The sequence below is a fragment of the Neofelis nebulosa genome, chromosome 13 (assembly GCF_028018385.1).
Source record: "Neofelis nebulosa isolate mNeoNeb1 chromosome 13, mNeoNeb1.pri, whole genome shotgun sequence".
Classification (NCBI taxonomy): domain Eukaryota; kingdom Metazoa; phylum Chordata; class Mammalia; order Carnivora; family Felidae; genus Neofelis; species Neofelis nebulosa.
Genome location: NC_080794.1, coordinates 5328542 through 5350859, shown reverse-complemented (window position 1 = coordinate 5350859; position 22318 = coordinate 5328542). Strand labels below are relative to the sequence as shown.

Here is a 22318-nt window from a genome sequence, read left to right as displayed (position 1 = left end):
GGCTGCTTTCAACAGTCCCCTCTGATACCTTAAGTGGTCGGGATCTCTCCAGCATGAGAAGATATGTTTGCTTCTTCTTGGCCAGACCATGTGACCTGGACCAGCTGATGTTTTCCAGGAACCACAGCCCTTGTGATGTAACTGTCGTAATTAACGCAGATCCTCTGGGCAGGCTGTTCCCACAAACATAAGGTTGGTGCTCCTTTGTCTTAACGGCTGTGAGATTCTCCAGCTCATATGCTCAGGCCCCAGGATGGGGAACACTGTCAGTTTCCTCCAATGTCTGGAAATTTTGTGCTTGGATAAGCCAGCAGTCTGAGGGAAATCTAAAAGAACCCTTGCACCAGTTAGATATTATCTTGGACCTAGGTTTCCCATCTGTTATCAAGGGGGAGATTTCCCATCACTCTGGCCGCTGCTGGGGTCTCACAGATTTTGCTAGCTCTCTGAATTCTTAAAGATGGGAAGAGGGGAATACGCCATGACTTGGAGTGGGAAGCTCTTGGATGGGGGAGGGGGGGTCACATGCTTCTCAGAGGATTAATGCTTATTAGAGAGACCCATAGCTACACAGCACTTCACAGGTTACAAAATTTCATCGCCAGTACCAGCTTCTGGGACCTTCTTTTCAGTGCTGGCCTAGTGATGGCTTCAACACAAAATTTTGTTCAGCATATAGTGGTCAGCGCAGACCAAACTGACCAAGTGGCCAGGATGGCTAGACAGGATCATAGTTCAAGGGATGTCATGGGAGAAAACCCTCCTATCCACGAATAGCAACAAAGAAAAGATCTGGGTATGTCACATTGTTCTCTACGGGTCTAGGAGGGTTTCAAGTATTTTCCAGCCTACTTCTCTTAACCTCAAAAAAAAAAAAAAAAAATCCAGCTTCGGTGCAGAATTCATCTTGAAGTTTCTCTTCCCGATTAACAGAGTCTCATTTGGAATTTGCTTTGGACATGAGAATCATGCCGAAGAGTTTCCTGAATTCCCTTGGCATGTGGCAGCCAAATGAAGTCACAATGGGCTCCAGGACATTGGAGTCTGCAGAGTCCAGGCAGGCAGGCTGTTGGACAGATTACCGCTGGAAGCACCTGTGTTTTTTGTGGCGAAGTATTAGATCATGTATTTGCTGAAAGCTTTTCTGGGTGGTAGCACAGTGAGCGAGTTTTAATTCCAAAATTAACACTGAGACTCAAAACAAAATTTCCCCCTACTGCAAGCTAAAAATACTACTCAGCAGTTGACTCATGTCCCCACTGCTGTTTGAGTAACTAGGTGGGTGTGAATCCTCCATCAGGGTGATGTCATTGTCCTCAGGACAATGAGCAAAGGATACAAGTGGAGGGCCTGGAGTGGAGCCTGCCCCTTGCTGGATGCCTGTGTGGTTCACGGTCACAGAGCTGCCCATCCACAGGGCTCTCAGCTGCATGGCCGGCCCACGTGGCCTGACGGGCAGGAAGGAGGAAGCGATGTGCCCTGTCTACAAGCGGACGGGCTGTGTGGCCAAATCCTCTTTTGTCCTTGTTTGTGGCGAGGAGGTGATGGGGCAGTACCAGCTCCTGGCCACCAAAGGGAGGCGAGCAGAAGCCACCAGGACTCTGTCAACTGAACTGTCACCTTGTGCTTTCATTCAGGGTGAGTCCCTTGCTATTACAGCTGACGGTTGACAATGCACTTATCATATTTCACACAACTGTTAGGAAATTTGACTGGCTGAGGTTGACTAGATTTTGACGGAATTTACTAAGTCTCGGATCTCACAAGAAGAAGTAATTCACAGGATATAATTTCCCTCTCCCTTCGCCTGGGGTGTGAAGGAAATGAAACCGGCCCTCCACAGTCTGGATTTAGCCTAAGTGCATCCGGCCCACTTTGGCTTGTACACACGGTCCAGACAAAGGGTCTACCAAGACTGCACACATATGTGGATGTGGAAGGATCCTCAGGCTTTCAGATGCGTCCTAAGCAAAGAGCGATAGGGTTAGCAGAGAGCTCCAGGCTGCAGGGCACTGCTGCCCAGGAGAGAGAGAGAAAGCACGCAGAGAGGAAATGCATCACCATTCCCAGGTTGGGTCCCCGACTGGCACACACTTTGGGGAATGCTTGCTGAAATGCTTGAAATGAACGGTGCTTTAATGAATGCTGGTCTAGTATGGTTTGCAAGCAAGAGAGTTTGCAAGGTGCACCAAGAACCAGGCCCTCTGCCGGGGCTCCTTTTCTGCTGCAAATCAGAAGGGAAGTGGTCAGCAGTTTATGCTTATGACGCAGCACATGGAGGTAAGCAAGCCAATGGGCAGGTTTTGGTTGACATGACCAAGTGAGGGAGGAAGACAGAGAATAAGGAACTTACCCTCACTCCCATGAACCTGTCCCTGAGAACGATCCATGAGAGCAAGAACACAAAAGCTTTGTTGCAGCAGAATAAGACGGAGACATCCGTAGTGTTTATTTTCTTTATTGCATGTAAGTACAGGTAGTTTGTGAGTGTCCAAAGAACACCAAAGGGTGCTGCCTTGGTAAAAAACACCTTCAAAGTCAAGCCATTGTCTCCAAAAAATCGACAGCATTCCCTAAAACAAGGAAAGAGAGGCAGTGTTATTATATTCTTGGGTTGAGACAGATCATTTTTTCCCCTATACCCATTTTTAAAGCAGATGACGAAGGGGTGGGGTTGATTATTATGTTTTTTGGAACATCTATTAAATAGCTCTTCAACCTATTGCTTTAGTCCATTGAAGAAAATGTCCCACGACGGTCTGACGTCATAGATGATTATTCCTTCTGCTCATGCTAAGTTTGGAACTGATGGTTCTAGACAGAAGGTAGTGGAGTGTTGGGCTTATCTGATCTGAAGAAGGCCCAGTTCCATGGAGACTGACTGAGGAATTCTTTTACCTGCTTGTTAAGAGAAGGAAGTCACTAGATCTTTTTCGGGGGTGGGGGGTGGGGGGTGGGGAAGAATACTCGAAAAGAACTCACTAAAACATATTTTTAAAAAAAGTTTGCCTCCAGCTGGAATTGTCTCTGGTCAGCCAGGGGCAGTCCTTTCTTGGGTGCCTCTAATACATTTTGGCTATGATACAACTGGTGTTAACTATCTGCATTTTCTCTATGAGGCCTTTTTTAGGGTCTGTCCTTCAGCCATGTGGAAGTTCTTGTCTCCATGCCACCTAAGAAACTAGCACAGATTCAAGAGCTCAGCATCGGAACAGAGAGGGAGGTGAGGAACCACCTATAGAAGGAGGTTTTTGAATGCTCTTCTGGATTCCAGGGGAAAGGACCATGAGTGTATGGAAAACCACGTGAGAAAAACAAAGCTAACCTTCCACATGCAGAAGAAGACAGCAGAGGAGGCCATGGGGTAGATGGAGAGGACATCTACCCCCTGAGAGGGGCTTGGTCTGCAGACAGCCCGCTATTGCCAGGACCACCTGGGAGCCAAGGTTATTGCTCTGCTGCCCTGACAGCCAGGCAACGGGATTGGTGGGCAAGGAGCCTGGATCCCATGGCCGTCAGCGCCCAGGCTCACAGACTGTGCCCAGTGCAGCCGATGCATGCACAAGTGAGGACAGGAGTGAGAGAAAAGAAATAATTAGAATAAGCGAAATACCCCAGCGTGGGGGAAGGGGGGGATAGCTGTAGTCTATGCCACTTAAATTTAAAATGCAGCAGGAGAGGAGAAAAATTAAGAGCACGCATCAAAGGGGATTTGGCGTGATTTTTATTTTAATTTGTTCTTATCCTTAATCCAAAATGCAATCCGCCTTCGCTCATGACTTGACTGTGGGATCGCCACAGAAGAGACAGGGAAACACATGCTCTTTCACTGAACTCAGGGACCTCTGTTGCTTCTAAACCACCACCAGGGGAATACGTCCGAATTTCTAAAGTTACCGTGAAACCACTTCGACTGAATTGATTCCAGTGCGGCTTTATACAGACAAAGCTCTCATCTGATAGGTTGATGTTTCCGCTGCTCCATGATCTTCATACAATATTTCAGTGGAATTTTTCTAGGGGGTTTTCTTGAGTCCCTGTGCACGGAAGAGTCTTCTTTCCTTCAGGGGTGATGACCAGGGATGGCTTCCTTCAAGTTTGTGTTTGACAGTAGCCATAAAGTGGTGTCAGTCCTTTCAGCATGATCAATAGGAAATACAAATTAAAAAAATTTTTTTTAATGTTTATTTATTTTTGATACAGAGAGAGGGAGAGACAATGCGAGTGGGGGAGAGGCAGAGAGAGAGGGAGACATAGAATCCGAAGCAGGCTCCAGGCTCTGAGCTGTCAGCACAGAGCCCGACACAGGGCTCAAGCCCACAGACCATAGATCGTGACCTAAGCCAAAGTCGGATGCTTAACTGACTGAGCCACCCAGGAGCCCCAGGAAGTACAAATTTTAACTCTACTTAGAGGTTACCCTTCTTAAGGGAGCACGATGAAAGTAGGATTTCTAAGTTTCCCTGACTCACTAGTATAAAAAATGATTCATGCTGTGGCAGGGGCCATCCGAAGTCAGTTGGACACGTTATGTCCTCTCTAGGTTCTAAGGAGACCAAGATGATTGGCCCTGAGCCAGTGAAACTTGTGCTGTTTTATAGTTAGAGTTGGGGGAGAATGTCCTTTGGAGAGAGAAGAGAAGAAATTATATCAATGAAACAAGAACAAATGGCTATAAAAAAGGAGACAATCTTGGAAATTAAATAAAGGATAGCTAAACTAAAAAGATTAAATAGAAAAATTGCACATAAAGCCAAGATAATCTCTCATGAGAGAAGGAAAGAGAAAGAATCTATGTGTGAGTCTTCCAAAGTGTGATGGTTGTAGAAGTGGTGGGGAAGGGGGATCCATCCTGGAGATGGAAAAGGCAAGATTTCTGAGCCCAGTAGAGTTCTTTTGGCCCTTTGTGGACTGATGGCTGGGGAAGTACAGCTAAGATGGGTAGATCTGGGTTCTAAGGAGACCAAGATGATTGGCCCTGAGCCAGTGAAACTTGTGCTGTTTAAGACTAAAGGCTGTGCACTAATCTATGTCAGGTATATATACCCTTGATTGCAAGGGGACTCAAGAGAGATGATGAGCACAAATTCTTTTCTTCCAGATACCTCTTCTTGGTACACAAAGAATAGAGTATAGTAGAGACTCTTGACTTGTTTTTGCTTAAATGATATGACAGTTCTTTCTTTAGCAGACCAAGTACTCAAGGCTGGCAGGGTATTCTCCAACAAGCTCAAACCCTTTGGTTTCTACCAACTGAGTCATGTGTTAGCTGAGATTTAGATGTTGTTTGTTTCCAATCCTGCTTGTGCCAACTGTTCTTGGTTATTTCAACTGCATAATTTATTAGATATTTCCTAAACCAACGAAATATAGTGAAAAAAGAAAGTTGTGTTTTCTCTATGAAATCTAAGTAGAGAGTTTCATGGGAAAGTCAATAAAAGTCACTAAAACATTGTTCTTGAATAACCCAACCAGGACAGCCTGACTCAGTGGAATTAGGATGGCCATTTTTTTTTTAAACCAATAAGAACTTATTTATCACTTGTTGTATTCACAATTCTAGACAAGGCACTCTGGCTGATAAAGAACAAGTAAATAGTGCTTCCTTGGTCTTGAGAATATTAGAGTGCGATCAGGGAGAGAAAACTGATTTCCTCAACAGCAAGAAATGTAAATTTAATCACGTATTAGATGGTGTGGAATATAACAGTGCCATAGAATTCATGTTTAAGGAAGAGATTTGAACTGATTGGACAAGGCCTCACACAAGATACGGATTTTGACCTGAACATTCAAGGATAGGTAGGATTTATAGTTAGGGTTGGGGGAGAATGTCCTTGGAGAGAGAAGAGAAGAAATTATATCAATGAAACAAGAACAAATGGCTATAAAAAAGGAGACAATCTTGGAAATTAAATAAAGGATAGCTAAACTAAAAAGATTAAATAGAAGAATTGCACATAAAGCCAAGATAATCTCTCATGAGAGAGGAAAGAGAAAGAGAGAAAAGGAGTAGGAGGAGGAGGAGGAGGAGAAGGAGGAGGACGAGGAAGGTAACATTAGAAGGTCAAGCCAGGAGGTCCAATATTAAACTAAAAGAAACTCTAGACTAAAGGGAAAATGGAAAAAATGAAGTGGAAAAAATTACAAAAGAAATAATGCAAGAAATGTTTTTAGAAATGTAGGATATGAATCTTCATAACAAAAGGGCCTATCAAGTACCAAGAAAACTGGCTGAAGGAAGAACCAAAACAAGGCACATATTTGTGACATGAAGGGATAAAGAGAAAATGTAAAAGCTCTCAAGAGAAATAAAACCAAATAGGTCCAAGGGGTAGCAAATTATAATAGCATCTGATATCTCAAAAACCAAAATGGAAGCTATACAATAATGACTTTAACATTTTTCAAGGGCAATGTTTTTTGGGAACCAAAATTCTGTTACCAGCCAACCATCAATTAAATGGCACAGTAGGATAAAGACATTTTCAGGTATACAGTACTCAAAAACATAGTCTCCCTTACTATTAGAGGACAGGCTGCACCAACACAAGGGTAGAAACCAAGAAAGAAGATATGGCAGCAGGAGGCATGGCTCCAACACAGGCAAGAGTGAAAGCTAGTCCCAGGAGGAGGCTCCACGGCAGATCACGTGGGGCTCTGGAAATGGAGTCTCCAGGGAAGTCTTCTGATCAAACCAGCACAGGGAATATGTTGGCAGGTTTTTGAGACGGCAGGAGATTTAGGAAAAAATATCAATCATTACTGGAAATCAGGGTAAATGAGACAAAAGAGGCAAATGTTTCTGGCAGGAGGAATGACAAGTTGTTCATAAAAGGAGACAGTCGCTGGGCACTATTTGCATGCTTATGATAATGAAAACACTATTAACCAAATGATGAGGTAGCATTATGTTGACGGGAACAGAATCAGGGCAAGTGGGTATAGGAGGGGTCAGAAATCAACAGATGTCTACATGGGAGCAACACGGAGATAAGAATTGTACATAAATTGGCATAAATAACACAAGAATTGGGAGTGGCTGAGAGTGAGGAGGTACGGACAGGGGCTGCAATTTTTTAAAAATAATTATTTTACTACCATTTGCTTTCTCAAAGTATGTACATGTATTAAATTGCTAAAAATAAAAAAAACATTATTTAAAAACACGCAAGAGAGGTCAAGGTCGCTGTGGCTGAAGTTGAAACGTGAGTGCTCTCAGACAGTTCTGAGGCGTGCAGTTTGAAAACCATAATTGCAGAGAAACCCTGCAAGGTACAGATAAAGATGCTGTGGCCCAGACAGATTAAATGATGTATTCAAGTTCAGTCAGTGGTGGAGCCAGACCCGCAGCCTGTGCTCACTCCCCAGTGAACACTCTCAATGGTCCCCCTTTCTTTTGGATCCTTTCTGTCACCATTTAGATAGGCGTAAGCCTCACCAACCTTAAAATATACCCCCCAAAGCAAAAGCAAGCATCCTGTCAGCCCCCCGTCCTCCCTCATCCCCTCTTTCAGAGCCAAGATTTTTCAGAATGGTTGTCTGCACTCAAGTCCCCCACACCCACCTCTCTCACTCTTCCGTTTACTAACCCAGCATCAGCTCCCACCACTCACCCAAACCCTTGGCCTGATTACTAATGAGCTCTGCATTGCTACATCCAACAGGTACCTTCGGATGTTCCTCTTTCTCTTGGAAGCCTCTGACGTTGTTGACTATTCCTCCTTGAAGCACCTTTCTTGACTTCCAACTCCGCACACTCCTCTTGGTGTCCTCGAACCTCTCCGCCCACTTCCAAAGCTTCCTCTGAAAGACTTCTTCAGTATTTTCCTAGATTTCTCTTCTACTATCTCCTGTTTTTGTCCTGCAGTCACTGAGCAACCTCATCTACTGTTCTAGTATCAAAGCCCAGCTGGTGATCTCTAGTTAAGACATTTCTACTGGATACCATCTGCACGGTGGACATCCCAGACACCTCAAATCTGGCCTTCTCAAATGGACGTGATATCTTCCCCCTCAACCTTCAACCACGGCATGGTACCATGATTCATATTTCTACCCAGGCTACATATACTTGGGAATCATTTTTTAAAATTTCCCCCCTTCTTCACATCTAATTCATTCGCCAAGACCTACAGATTATTTCTCCTAAATATCTCATTGCCATGGCCACTGCCCTGGCCCATGCGTCTTCCCCTCTCACTTGGACCACCGCTGCCACAGCTAATTGAGCTTCTGTCTCCACTGTTGTCTCTTCTCCAATCCATTCCATTCTCCATGCTACAGCCAGAGAGGTCCTCCTCTCACCTCGCTTTCTCTTAGGATAATGGCCAAGCTTCCCTACAAGGCTTGTCAAGTCCTTCCTGACCTGGCCTTATTCCATCCATTAACTTACCCATCACTACTTCCCCACCCATACTCTGAACTTCACTCACCTTGAACTCACTTTGGTTCTCTGAATTCATGTTTTTTCTTTCTCTGCTCTAGGTCTCAACCCATTCTCCATTTCCTTTTACTGAAACACTCTTACTTTCCCCCTCTTTCTTTGGTTGATTTCTTCCCATCCACTGGCTACCAGTTCATATACCCCTTCAATGAAGTGTGCCTGATATGTGCTCCCCAAATGCCATATACTCCTTATCACACATACAGTACCCTCTGTTGTAACTGTACTTTACTGTAACCATTTATTTCATCATCTGACTTCTTCATTAAAAAATAAGCTCCTGTGGTCATTATATTTTTGCTTCATCTTATATCCTCATAGCCTAAGACATAATCTCTATCTCTATCTACATACACACCATTAGTCTTAGAAATCCAAGGGATCCTTTAAAAATACGGATTACCTGGGGGTTCCTGGGTGGCTCAGTCAGTTGAGCATCCAGCTCTGAATTTCAGCTTGGGTCATGGTCTCATGGTTTGTGAGATCAAGCCCATGTCATTGTTGGGCTCTGTGCTGAATGGTATGGAGCCCGCTTGGGATTCTCTCGCTCCCTTTCTCTTTGCCCCTCCCCTGCTCATGCTGTCTCTGTCTCAGAAAAAAAAAAAAAAAAAGATTGCTTGGATTCAACCCTAGATATACTTGATCAAATTGTCTAGTAAGGAGCCTAGAATCCTATAGAGAATGGTGCTGTTTAAAGAAAGGGTACATTCTTGACAACATTCCATGGTTCAAAATTTACAAATCTTGATTCGTTTTTCCCACAGTATACTGTATTTCTGTTTGCCAGCGAATGTTAACACTGCCACCTGGCATTTATAGTTTCCTTGGCCTCCCAGAGCTGATATTGTGATTCTTATTTAACATTTAAACTCTCAAGAGAGTCACATTACTTGAAATTTTATGCATAAATGAATCATTAGTCATACTTACATTGTGTTATTGCAAATTTGCATTAAAATGTGACTGCTCTGTATTTTTTAAAATTTCCAAACGATTCTCATGTGCAGCTAAGTTTGGATCCAAAAGTTCTCTGTTTTCTTGCTTTAAAAAATGTTTTTAATTGTGGTAAAATCCACATAACATTTACGATTTTAAGCATTGTTTAGTGTAGTTCAATAGTGTTAAGTACATTCATATTGTATAATCAATCTCCGGCACTCTTTTCATCTTGCAAAACTGAAACCCTGCACTCATTAACAACTCCCCATTCTTCCCTCCCCATAACTGCTGGCAAACAGCATTCTACTCTCTGCCTCTGTAAATTCTGACTACTCTAGGACCTCATATAAGTGTGACAATATGGTATTTGTATTTTTGTGACTGGCTTATTTAACTTAGTATAATGTCCTCAAGGTTCATCTATGTTGTGTCATGTGGAAGAATTTCTTTCCTTTTCAAGGCTGAATAATATACCATTGTATGGATATACCAACATTGTGTTTACCCATTTATTCATTGATGGATGCTTGGGTTGTGTCACCTCTTGACTATTGTCAAGACTATCGTCTAAGACTATTGACTATAATTATTGTGAATAATGCTGTCACGAACATGAGTATGCAGATATCTCTTTGAGATCCTGATTTCAATTCTTTTGTATATACACCCTGAAGAAGAACTTCTCGATCACGTGGTAATTCTACTTTCAATTTTTTGAGGAATGGCCATAGTGTTTTGCATAGTGGCCACATGATTTTATATTCCACCAAAAGTGCACAAGGGTTCCAATTTCTCCACATCCTTATCAACACATATTTTTTTAAATTTTAATGTTTATTGTAGTGATTGTATGGATGTAAGGTGGTATCTCGTGGTTTTGATTTCCTTCATGATTTCCCTCACAATTAATGATCTGGAGCATCTTTTCATGAGATTGTTGGCTATTTGTATATCATCTTTGGAGAAATGTCTGTTCAAGTTCTTTGTCTATTTTTAATTGTTGGTTTTTGTTGTTGAGTTGTAGGAGTTCTTTATATATTCTGGATATTAACCCTTTATCAGATATATGATTTGCAAGTGTTTTCTCCCATACCATTTCACTCTGTTATGTCCTTTACTGTGCAAAAGTTTTTAATTTTAATATAATCCAATTTATTTTTACTTTTGTTGCCTATGCTTTTGGTGTCATATCCAAGAAATCGTTGCCAAACACAATTTATAAACTTTTGTCCTTATGTTTTAAGAGTTTTATAGTATCAGCTCTTACATTTAGATATTTGATCCATTTTGAGTTAATTTTTGTGTATCATGTAAAATTAGCATCCAACTTTATTCTTTTGCATTTGAATACCCAGCTTTCCTAGCACTATTTGTTGAAAAGACTGTCCTTTCCCATTGAGTGATCTTAGTATTCTTGTCAAAAATCATTAACCATGTATGTCAGCGTTTATTTCTGGGTTCTCTATTCTATTTCATTGGTCTATAAATCTGTCTTTATTCCAGTATCACACTTCTTGTCAGTTTTGATTACTATAGCTTTATAATGTTTTGAAATCAAGAAATGTGAAACCTCAAACTTTATTCTTTTCTTTCAACATTATTTTGGCTATTTGGCATTCCTTGAGATTCTATATTAATTTTAGGATGGATTATTCTATTTCTGAAAAAAAATGCTCTTGGAATTTCGGTAGGGATTACTTTAAACCTGTAGATTGCTTTGGGTAGTACTGATATCTATCAATATTAAGTCTTTCAATCAATGAACAAACACTGAATGATGGGTGATGTCTTTTCACCCATTTTGTGTCTTAATTTCTTTTAGGAACATTTTGTAGTTTTCCATATAGACACCTTTCACTTCCTGGGTTGTTTGCTTCTAAGTAATTTATCCTTTTTGATGGTATTATAAATGTAACTGTTTTATTCTCTTTCTTTTTCAGAAAAAAATTTAAAAAATGAAATATAACATGTATTTCTTTAAGTGCACAAAGATTAAAGTATATGGTCTGATTAATTTTTATAAAGAAAAATTATACACATAACACCATCTCTACCAAGATATAGAATATACTAGCACTCCAGAATCTTCCCCTGTGGCCTCTCTTAGTCATTTCCTGCCCTCTAAATATAATCATTATGGAGAGTTCTGTCACAATAGTTTACTTTTCCTTTATAAAGATAGAACCACACATTATATTTATTCTTTTGTGTCTGGTTTCTCTTACTCAGTATGATGTCTGAGAGATTTTAGTTGTAGGTAGCTGTAATTCAGTTGCTTTATAGTATCTACTTTATGAATTTACCACAATTTACTCATTCTTCAGTTGATAGATATTGAGTGGTTTTATCAATTTAGAGAGTATCCATTTATATTTTACCACATATTTGCTCTTCTTAAAGTTTATCATTCTTTTCTGAATTATACTTCCATCTGGATTGTTCCTTCTGCCTTAAGAGTCCCTTTAAGTATTTTTTTCTACTATTGGTCTGTTTGTATTAAAATATCTTTATTTTGCTTTCACTATTTAAGGACATTTTCACTGGATTTAGGATTCTAGATTGACAGTCATATTATTTCTGCCCTTTGAAGAAATAATTCCATTGTCTTCCAGCTTTCAGTTTTTCTGTTGAGAAATCAATTGTCAGTTTGTTAATAAGTCTTTTGCTCTTTTGGTAATAATCTCATTTTTCCTAGTTTCTTTAAAGATTTTGTATTTACTTTGGTTTTTAACAGATTTGCTATGACGATAATAGGTGTGGTTTTCTTTTATCCGTATTTTTTTTTTTTTTTTTTTGGTTTCAGATTTATAAATCTTGACTCTGTGGCTTGATGTCTTTCATCAATTTTGGAGAATTCTTGGCCAATATACTCATACTTTTCCCTCTACTCCTGGTACTCCAATTATACACACACCAGACCTTTCCACTGTTCTTTTTATGTATCTTGTACTTCTTTTTGTATTTTCCATTCCCCCTTTTTTCAATCTTATTTGTAACTGACCTATTTTTCCATTTTACAGATTCCTCTTTTGTTGCGTCTAATCTGTTGTTAAACTCATGAACAGACCCTTGACTTCTGTTGTATTTTTCAGTTCTAGAATTTCCATTTGATTATTTTTCATAGATTTTTATTTCTCTGGTGAAATTTTTCATATGTTCAGCATTCCCTTGAACATATTAATCAGTTATTTTACGGTGTGCTTGCACCTGATACTCCAAAATCTAGAACATCTCTGAATCTGTTTCTAACGCCTATTTTATTTTTTTCTTAGGTTTTGGTCACCTGTTTCTTGGCAACCTGCATTATTTTTAATTGATGACAGACTACATATGGAAAATTTTAAGGCTGTGAACGATGCTTTCTTCTTCTAGTGTAGATTTAATTTCTTCTGGTATGAAGATCACCTTGGCTAATTGATGCTAGCCAATTTCCATTTTCCTCCCTTACTCTTAGGTCACAGCTCTTTTATTGGTCTCAGTTGAAAGTATCTCCTGCTTTGTGGGCTTGAACCCCAACTTTTCACTCCAGGACCATGAAACTACTGAAGTTTTTGACCCAGTGGCTGATTTTCTACTTGGTTCTAGCTACAAACATGCATATCTCAGGAATCAGATAATGCTTTGGGGAGATAATTGCACATGAAAGTCAGGTTCACTTCTGACCTTTTTTCTTTTTTCCTGGGATCCTGAATCAATCCCAACCCATGGCTACCTTGGCAGCCTTGAATTCCTAATTTTATATTCCTATCCCAATGACTGCTGTAAGCTCTATGCTGTTAATTTCTGTTTGGCTTCTATAATCCACTCTGTGAATTTTTGAAAAGGGAAAAGAACCAGAAAATGTAAGCTTCCCTTCATGTGTTCCCTTTTAATCTGAGATCTTGGTGCTTCAAGTCCTGGCTGTACAGGTTGTTCTCTATGCCTTCAAACAATTTTTTAAGGTATTTTTCCCAAGTTTTATAATTCTTTATGGAGGAAGGATTGATATTTTGTTATAGAACTATCTCCCTTGTTAAGCTATTAACATTTAGAGGCTTTGAGGATGTTCTGAAATAGCCCTGGGTAGGTGATGATAAATTAGCCACACTGGTGTCAAACTGATGATTCTTGGGCCCACTCCAGAGATTTTGTTCCAGTAGGTTTGGAATGGGGAACAGGGATTTATATTTTTAAAAGATGCTTAGGAGATTCTGATGTACATCCAGATTTGGGAGGCAGTTCTCTAGATTTCTGTTTCTGAAAGTGTATCTGAGGAACATTATAACACCTGGTGCACTTATCATCCTGGTCTGAGCCACCATCATATCTCAGAAAGATTATCATCGCCATTCCTATTTTTGTTTCCCTCTTTTAAAATGTAAGTCAGATCATGCTATTCCTTTGCTCAGAAACTTCCACTGGCTTCCCATTTTATTCAGAGTAAAATATGTAAATTGGGAAGATTTGCCATGGTTCTCTCCCTCACCCCTTCAGGTCTCTGCTCAAATGTCAGAGAGGTCTTCCCAGACCCATAGTGAAATCACTATCTCAATCCCCCTCATTTCTTTATCACTTGGGTTCACACTCTCTGACATGCTATATGTTTCCTTTAAAATTTTTAAAAATTATTTTTATAACTGTTCGTGTTTACAGAATGATTTGCAGTTCTTTTATTTATTTATTTTTTTATGAAATTTATTGTCAAATTGGTTTCCATACAATACCCAGTGCTCCTCCCAACAGGTGTCCTCCTCAATGCCCATCAGCCACCCTCCTCTCCCTCCCACTCCCCATCAACCTTCAGTATATTCTCAGTTTTTAAGAGTCTCTTATGGTTTGGCTCTCTCCCTCTCTAATTTTTTGTTTTCTTCCCCTCCCCCATGGTCTTCTGTTAAGTTTCTCAGGATCCACATAAGAGTGAAAACATATGGTATCTGTCTTTCTCTTTTAATTTTATTTATTTTTGAGGTGGGGGAAGGGGCAGAGAAAGAGGAAGCCCCAGAATCGGAAGCAGGTTCCAGGCTCTGAGCTGTGAGCACAGAGCCTGACGAGGGCTCAAACTCACAAACTGTGAGATGATGACCTGAGCCGAAGTCGGATGCTTAACTGACTGAGCCACCCAGCCACCTATGTTTCCATTTTTTTATTGTCTCTGTTCTTCCACCAAAATATGAGCACCATTAAGGCAGAAACTTTGTTTTATTTACTGCTGAGTTCCCAGTGCCTAGATCATGCCTGGTGCATCATAAGCATTCTATAAATATTTGTTGACAAAGAGAATCCTTGTTTCCACACCAGATGGCTGAATTAGAATTTGGGGGTATGAGGCCCAAAATACCAGCTATCTCAAATGTGTGTATACTCCCAATTCTCTAATGTAATTCATATCCAAAAAATTAGTTTTAAAGGAGGAAAAACCCTATAGATCTCCTCCATCCTTAGTTCTAAGTGTCATCCTATTCCTGGCTATGCCAGAGACATTGGTATTGTCAGAGAATTAATGTAAAGAAATGTGAAAATGGTTCTAAGCTCTGTGTGTGTGTATTTATGTGTGTGTTACTTTCTTTATGTATGTGTGTTTGTCTTGCTCATTGTATTAAAATATTTAAAATTAAGACAGCGGTAAAAAAGACAATTTCCTGAAGGAAAATTTTATAAAAACAGCCATGGCTTAAATGGCTTAAATGTGACATAGCTAATGCCACCTTTAAGCCAGGTGACTATAGATTATCAAAGATAGGACTCCTTAAATTGGAGTCCAGATAATTTAATATCTTGTCGCTTCCAGGACCTGGTTATTTAATCCACTGAAAGATACTGTGAAAATTGGTGTTTTAGTTTCATTTCATGTTGCTTAAGAAAAGAAAATTCTAGAGTGATTTATTTCTGAAGAATAGGATTCCAACTACCAGTCATAAAGGTGGAAAGGGAAATATTCATTTTAATTGATTATGTCCAACTGTAGCCTCTGAAGGAAGTAGGTGGTGTGTGTGTTGGGGGGTAAGATTAGAGGGAATATCACTTCTGCAGATGCTAAGGCATTTCAAGCAACTCAATTCCAAGGTGAGAAACCAGACTCTAAACTTTGTTCCTGTCCAAGAACTACCCTCACATATAAGCCATTAGGATAGTACTTGTTAACAGAAAACATGATAAATATCTCACATTCTAGAAGAAAAATGTGAGGCAAACACATTGGCTACATTTATATTCGCAGGAGCTGGAACAACCCAAGAAGTTTGGTGCAAACAGTGTAGATGGCTGTGGGAGATATACAGAGTCCCTGGGGCACACAGACTCATACATTTTGTAAGGACCTCCAGGTCAGAAACCAATTAATGCTGGTTTCTAAAGGGTCCACTGTTAAAACCATAGCACAGTGCCAGGGAAATGTGATTCAGTGCCAGGGCAGGAAGCTCAGGAGATAGATTAGAACCCTAGGGAACAAACCCAGTCTTGAGCATTAGATAGAAACACTATTGATTTTCTTCTGGATCTCTCTCTGTGTTGAGCAGCTCTGGCCTGCTTTTGTACCTACAGCCCAAATCTCTGTACTAAGTTCTTCCTGTCAGGCTCATTAAGAATAATTCCATCAGCCAATGTTTTTGACCCCCACCATCTCTGTCCATAGCTTGTAATAAAATATGCATTTAGTATATACTGGTGGTGATACAATATATTATTCAAGTTCAGGGACACACACATATATGGTAGGTGATCAAAAATATAATAGATTTATGTACAAAGATAGAAAAAGAGACTGAATAATGTATAAAATAAAAAATACAGTGGGGGCACCTGGGTGGCTCAGTCAGTTAAGCATCCAACTCTTGATTTCAGCTCAGGTCATGATCTCATGGTTTGTGAGTTCAAACACCATGTTGGGCTCTGCACTGACAGTGTGGAGCCTGCTTGGGGGTTTCCCTCTCTCCTATTCTCTCTCTCTCTCAAAATAAATAAATAAACTTAACATACACACACACACACACACACACACACACACACACACACACACACACAATTAAACTAAATGACAATTTGGGGCCTCCCTTGAGTCACAAATACTAACCAAATTTGTTGAAAATAAAAATAATGATTGGAGATATTACCATAGCAAAATTAGAACTATAATCCCAGTTACACCTTTTTTCTCTTTCCTTTCGTAGGTCTTAAAGCATATGGTCAGTCGAGATAAAATGTCATTTAAATAATTTTTTTTAAAGTTTATTTATTTTGAGAGAGAGAGACAGAGAAAATGCGTGCACGAATAGGGGAGGGACAGGGAGAGAGGGAGAGAAAGAATCCCAAGCAGGCTCCACACTGTCAGCACAGAGCCTGATGCGGGACTCAAACTCACAAACCATGAGATTGTGGCCTGAGCCAAAATCAAGAGTTGGGCACTTAACTGACTGAGCCACCAGGCACCCCTTAAATATATTTGATATGCAAAAGACAGCTCACTGTGTGAGTTCTGGCTCAGAAGACATGAAAACGAATAAGTAAATGGAAGAATTAGAAGTTGGTAACTAATCAAAGAATTAAAAAAATCTAGGAAACTGTGATAAGGAAGAAATTAAAATAGGTTCTGAAAAATCAAAATAGTGAATCAACAGAGCAGTAGTTGGGGGTGGGCAGGGGGTAGGTGGGGACATAGAGATGCAGGAGAAATTCCCAAAGTATTACTCAGCAACAGGTTCAGATGATCTCTGAGAACCACAAGGGAAGGAAATTTGTCTTGAAACAGAACTGCATTTCTACCATAGCCTCCCAAGGAGACTTTGGGAAATGCCAGAATCCCTTGGCATGTGGTAGATGGGATGGACACACAGCCCTATGGACAGAGGCCAGCTTTCCTATTACACTGGAAGAGGACCTGCTTCATAGGTCCTCTATGGTCCTTCATCAGCAGATGAACGAAAGACTACCTACTTTCAAGAACAGAGGCATCACAGAAAAAGCCGAGTGGGTTGGGCAAGCTTCTAAGAACGGAGAAGAAATCTGACACTTACTCTGTGACCGAAAGGCAATATGCTTACTGCTCATGGCCTCTTTACAAATTAGGTTGATCAAAATTTTAGAAAAAAAAGAAAAAAGATTTCATCTGGAATTCCTTCAAGCTGCCTCACCGTGAAAGCACTTTAAGGGCAGTTCTTGAGCTACGCCATGGTCATTCATTCAAAAATACAAACCATCAGGTCAGTGTATCCCTAAGAAAACATGGACAGGATCTCACTTTCTAGTCCATTGCCAACATTCACTTTCAACAAAAAGATTAATCCCAAACAGGTGCGTAGGTATCCACCCTATGAACGCATTTAAAGGTGATGTCTGCCATAGTTTTGCAACTATCACACAGGAGACAGGAAAGCAATGAGAGTGAAGCCCTGAGGAAGCTCCTGTTCATCTTCCAGAGCTTGGGTGTGTTGCCATTTTGTGGGAGTAGAGCACCCTCAAGGGAGGTTAGGAGTGTCCTAAATCAAAGATGTATCTTGTTCCCTAAGGTAGGACTTTTTGCCTAGAAATTACTTCTTTTAGCCAAAATGAGGTTCGTGAGAGCAAAAAGCTCCTTCATCATTATAAAAAAGAAAAGCATTTGAGAAGAAGAAAAAAAAGAGCTAATTAGGTTTGCAGCAAGGGGAGCCAAGCCCTCAAAACAGAAGAGTCTCTGACAAAGTCTGGAACCTCCTCAGAAAGCCAGAAAAGGAGAGAAGATACAATCACAGAACAGAAAAACAGTTTTGAAACACTGACCTCACCCCCGGAACTGGAAAAACCAAAAGCAACCTAGTCATGGGGGTTGAGATCAGAGTTAAGGTAGATCAACAATCTAATCCTAATAATTTTTTTGCTTCAGTTAACATTCTTAAGCTTCTTCTATATGGTAAAAAAACCAACTTGGATTATGGAAGGATTCTAAAAATTAACTATCTCTCACTCCTAACTCCCAATCCCCAGTTCTCCTCAAAGTCAACCACCATAACAGGTTTGTGCCTTCTGGAAAGAGCCTATTCAGAGTCAAACATAAGTGGATACTTTTTTTTTTTGCCACACAGATATTTATATATAATTTAATTATACATAGTAAACTGATAAGCTTATCTGCAGTGTGATTAAAGATGTAAAATAATTATTCATCTTTGATGGGCACTAATTAAAGAATCATTATGAACAGATACAGGCATTGGGGGATGGCTTGTGCCCTATGGTGTGTGCCTACTCTATCTGGTAAAGAGGAAGGAGAGAGAAAGGCAAATATTCAATTAAAAGAAAACCTAAGTTCAGGGCCAATAGGAGGCTGCCCTTTAATTTCAAGAAACAATCCAATTGGATTCTTTATCTCTACAAAGGGCTTTTAAAAATATTGACTTTGTAGAACATTTTGTTTGCTTTCTTAAAGCAATTTTTAAAACCATAAAACAATGTAAAAGAAAAATCTGAAAGGAGAAAAGAAGTCTTACTCATGATGAAATAATTTCAACCCAATTGTGATTTTGACATATTTCCTTCAGGTTTCTCCCCAAACAGATGTGTCTACCCACATGTAATCATTATGCACACTCAAGGCCATATCTTGCTTTTTTAACCGACAACATCTCATAAGAATGCTCCCTTGAGGTCACATGGTTTTCTACTTACTGGATTTGTTTTTGTGTAGGGGCTGGTGCCCTTCTGATTGATACCTGCATGGATATTCTGGCAATATTCTGCCTAGAGCTGGGGTAGTGAATATACTGTGATAGTCTTACCATCCCTCTACTATTATTCCAATTTATTATAACAAAAAAGATGACAAATATCTTCATGCTTAAAGTTTTCTACAAATTTTCAAATTTTTCCTGAAGAATAACTGTATTTATAATAGAATGTTGGGGGAGGTTATAGATGACTCAAGTGTTGTTATGAAATTCACCACCAACTCACATGATTAGGGCACATCTGTATAATTAACTGTATTATAAAGAAAACAGGTGTCATGGTGAGAGTTAGGTTCCAGACCCCTAGGGTATACTTGGCTGTTCATTTTTCATTCAAGGAGTAGTTCCCAAGACTTCAGCACCTATTTCAGGATTTTACTGAAAATAGATGGCAGAATGGCCAGCAGCATAGCATATTTATATGGCCTGGGCATGTGATATCTTCATCTAGAGTATCAATAAGCAGATTGTAAGGTGGTAAGTTCAAGATGTTCATTCCAGGGACACCTGGGTGGCTCAGTTGGTTAAGTGTCTGACTCTTGGTTTCAGCTCAGGTCATGATCTCATGATTTGTGAGTTCGAGCCCCACATCGGGCTCTGTGCTGACAGTGTGGATGGAGCCTGCTTGGATTCTCTCTCTGCCCCTCCCCTGCTTGCACTCTCTCTCAAAATAAATAAATAAACTTAAAAAAAGAAATAGTCACTCCAGCATTAGCAGGAAGGTTGGACTCTATGAAATTGAGTGTTTTCAACTTTGAGATTCTGAGATTAGAAAATAAAACCTTTCAAACATGCAAATGTCAGAGTGGCATCCAGCTAGAAGTAGTGAACTGTTGGGTAAATGTTTATTTCCTCTTTTTTCCCCCTGCATTTGTTTAGAACTTTAAGCTAACAGAAGCAGCAGAGACCAGTTACCAAAGTCATGAATTAGGCTTTTGTTTATTTTAAGACATCTTTTGGGGAATTTTAAGTGGAATGGTTTTCCCATGTAAGTCACTGCTGATCATAAGTAAGTGAAAATGTGTTTGCATTTCCCATGAGTATGTTTCAGTGTTACATATCTTCCATTCTGTAGCAGATCCAGGCTTAGCCAAGCCAAAGTATCCTTGTATATTAGAATCAGGTTGTAAAGACTTGTCTAAGCAGTCAAAATGATTAACTTTCATAGCACAACTAGAAACAAAATACTGAGTAATTTTATCAGCTTGATTTCCTACAATTGTAGGTTTTCTAAGCAACTAGTAGAATGTTTTGTTACCAGTGAGTCCAGAAGTTTGTATGCATCTATCTATCCATCCATCCTTCTATTCATCCAACTATCTATCCATCAATCAGCCTTTCTTTCTTTTCTCTTTCTTTCTTTCTTTCTTTCTTTCTTTCTTTCTTTCTTTCTTTCTTTCTTTTTCTTTCCCTTCTTTCTTTTCTTTCCATGTATCTATCTATGTATCTATGTATCTGTCTATCCATCCATCCATCCTGTTATTGGTCAGTTCTAAAAATACATGCTTGAGACATTTAGAGGCAGAAAAAGACAGGTCTTCCATGATATTAGTGGCAATGTTCTTTTTGGAAAGGGATCCAAGATAAACAGAGGGCATTAACAGCATATGAAGAATTTTGGTCCCTGAGATTCTCTCATAGGAATGATCCAGCCTTGACCATGTCTTGGAGAGGGAATATCCAAAAAGCACAAATTACATACATGTCCCACTAACTAGGGGTTTCCTCCTCCATAGGAATCTGTTCTTTGTTGGGGACTCAGCTGGTTATTTTGTGTGCACAAACAGCAGAAGTATCTGAAAAGTACAGAGAGTGCCTAATCTCTGAGCACTATCTTGGTCCACAGGGCTCCTGGCTAACCTTCAAGTCAGAATGAAGCAATTATGCATTCCATGCCAGAGGTGAAAACATCAAAGACAGTGATAACCAACAGCTTCTGTGTGTGGAGACTAAAATGCCAACTGAAGTAGTTTGGCCATTTAGGAAAGATGGGCTCTCAGAATTTCTGTGCATTTCCTCCAAACTTGAAATAGGCTCTCAATACTAGAAATGATTCTTCATGCTCTAGGGAGTTCATTCAAATACTGCCTCGTGAAATAAATGTCCTCTGAGAACCCTTGTTTGTGACAGTCCAACTAACCCAGGAGATTGGACAAGGCTTCCTTTAGCAGAAAGATACATAGGACCATCTGTGGCAAGAAAGGATTTCTCTCCTGTGCAGGTAGGAGACTAACAGGCTGGAGATGGGCACTTATGAGAATTGATAATTTAGTGCTGAAATAGAACCCGTGGCTCAGGAAATAAGTCAACCTTCTGCTTTTTAATGAAGCACATGCCCAAGAGAAGCAGAAGGACACAGCATCAAGCACTGGTTCAACCAGCCCCAGAAAATAACAGCTGCTGACCTGTTTTGAGTTTTGCTAAGCTGTCAAGAGTTGAACCAGGAATACCTGTTTACAACACATGATCCAACAGCATTTTTATCACAGAGTGAAGGCACGGTGGATCTGGTGGACCTTTCCCTGGCTCTCTGAAAGAAGTTGGAGCTCAGACTTTGTGATGGTGGGGTGATATGGGATTCAATGGTGCCATCAGAGTCACAGAGTTGAACCCCACAGCCATAGCAGATGTCTGCATTCACCCGCTGGCCAGCCTCACTTTCTTCCCAGTGGGTGGTTATTTGCCTGGGGCTTTGGAGTGGTAGAAAGAAGCATATTTAGTTCATGGTAAGGAAGAAGCTTCTAGTAACTGTTCAACCAGAGAAGAACTGAGGGCTCCACACGCTATGCCTACTTTTGTCCTCCTATACCACGTTTCAGGTATCTGGGATTCTATCAGTTTGGAGAAATGACCAGCAGGAATTCCAAAAAAATGATCAAATTTCCTGAAGACCTTAGGTGAGCAGCCCTCTCTGTCTCTGCCTGTCTCTCATCCTTGCAATGGAAAGTCCCAGGCTTGAGACTGAAGCCTGGGTCAATGACCAGAGTGCTCTCTGGATTTGTCACAGTGAGAGGCAATAGCATTTTGGCAAAGGTCAGTAGCCAGAATGGGAATCTTCAGAGCCCAAGTTTTACAAGGGAGTAATGCAGTATACGATGAGATTTCATATAGCTGTCTCATAGATCTGCTTCACAGACACTTAAGAACAGTATAATGGGATCATTAAATTATGCCACAGGGATTCCAAAAGGCCTTTAGTCTGACTTTAGTCCCTTTATCATGCACATTAATATTATCTGCTGTCCTTGGACTTTCTCAG

General features: G+C 40.2%; 1 protein-coding gene across 3 annotated transcripts in view; it reads right to left on the bottom strand.

The window, feature by feature from the left end:
- The window catches only part of SLC35F3 (solute carrier family 35 member F3), a 405051-nt gene that overhangs the window by 12373 nt on the left and 370360 nt on the right, over positions 1 to 22318 (bottom strand). For all 3 annotated transcript variants that reach the window (XM_058696177.1, XM_058696176.1, XM_058696178.1), the window contains one exon: positions 2354 to 2573. In XM_058696177.1, coding sequence (XP_058552160.1) covers positions 2354 to 2573 — 220 coding nt within the window. The remainder of the gene's footprint in view (positions 1 to 2353; positions 2574 to 22318) is intronic.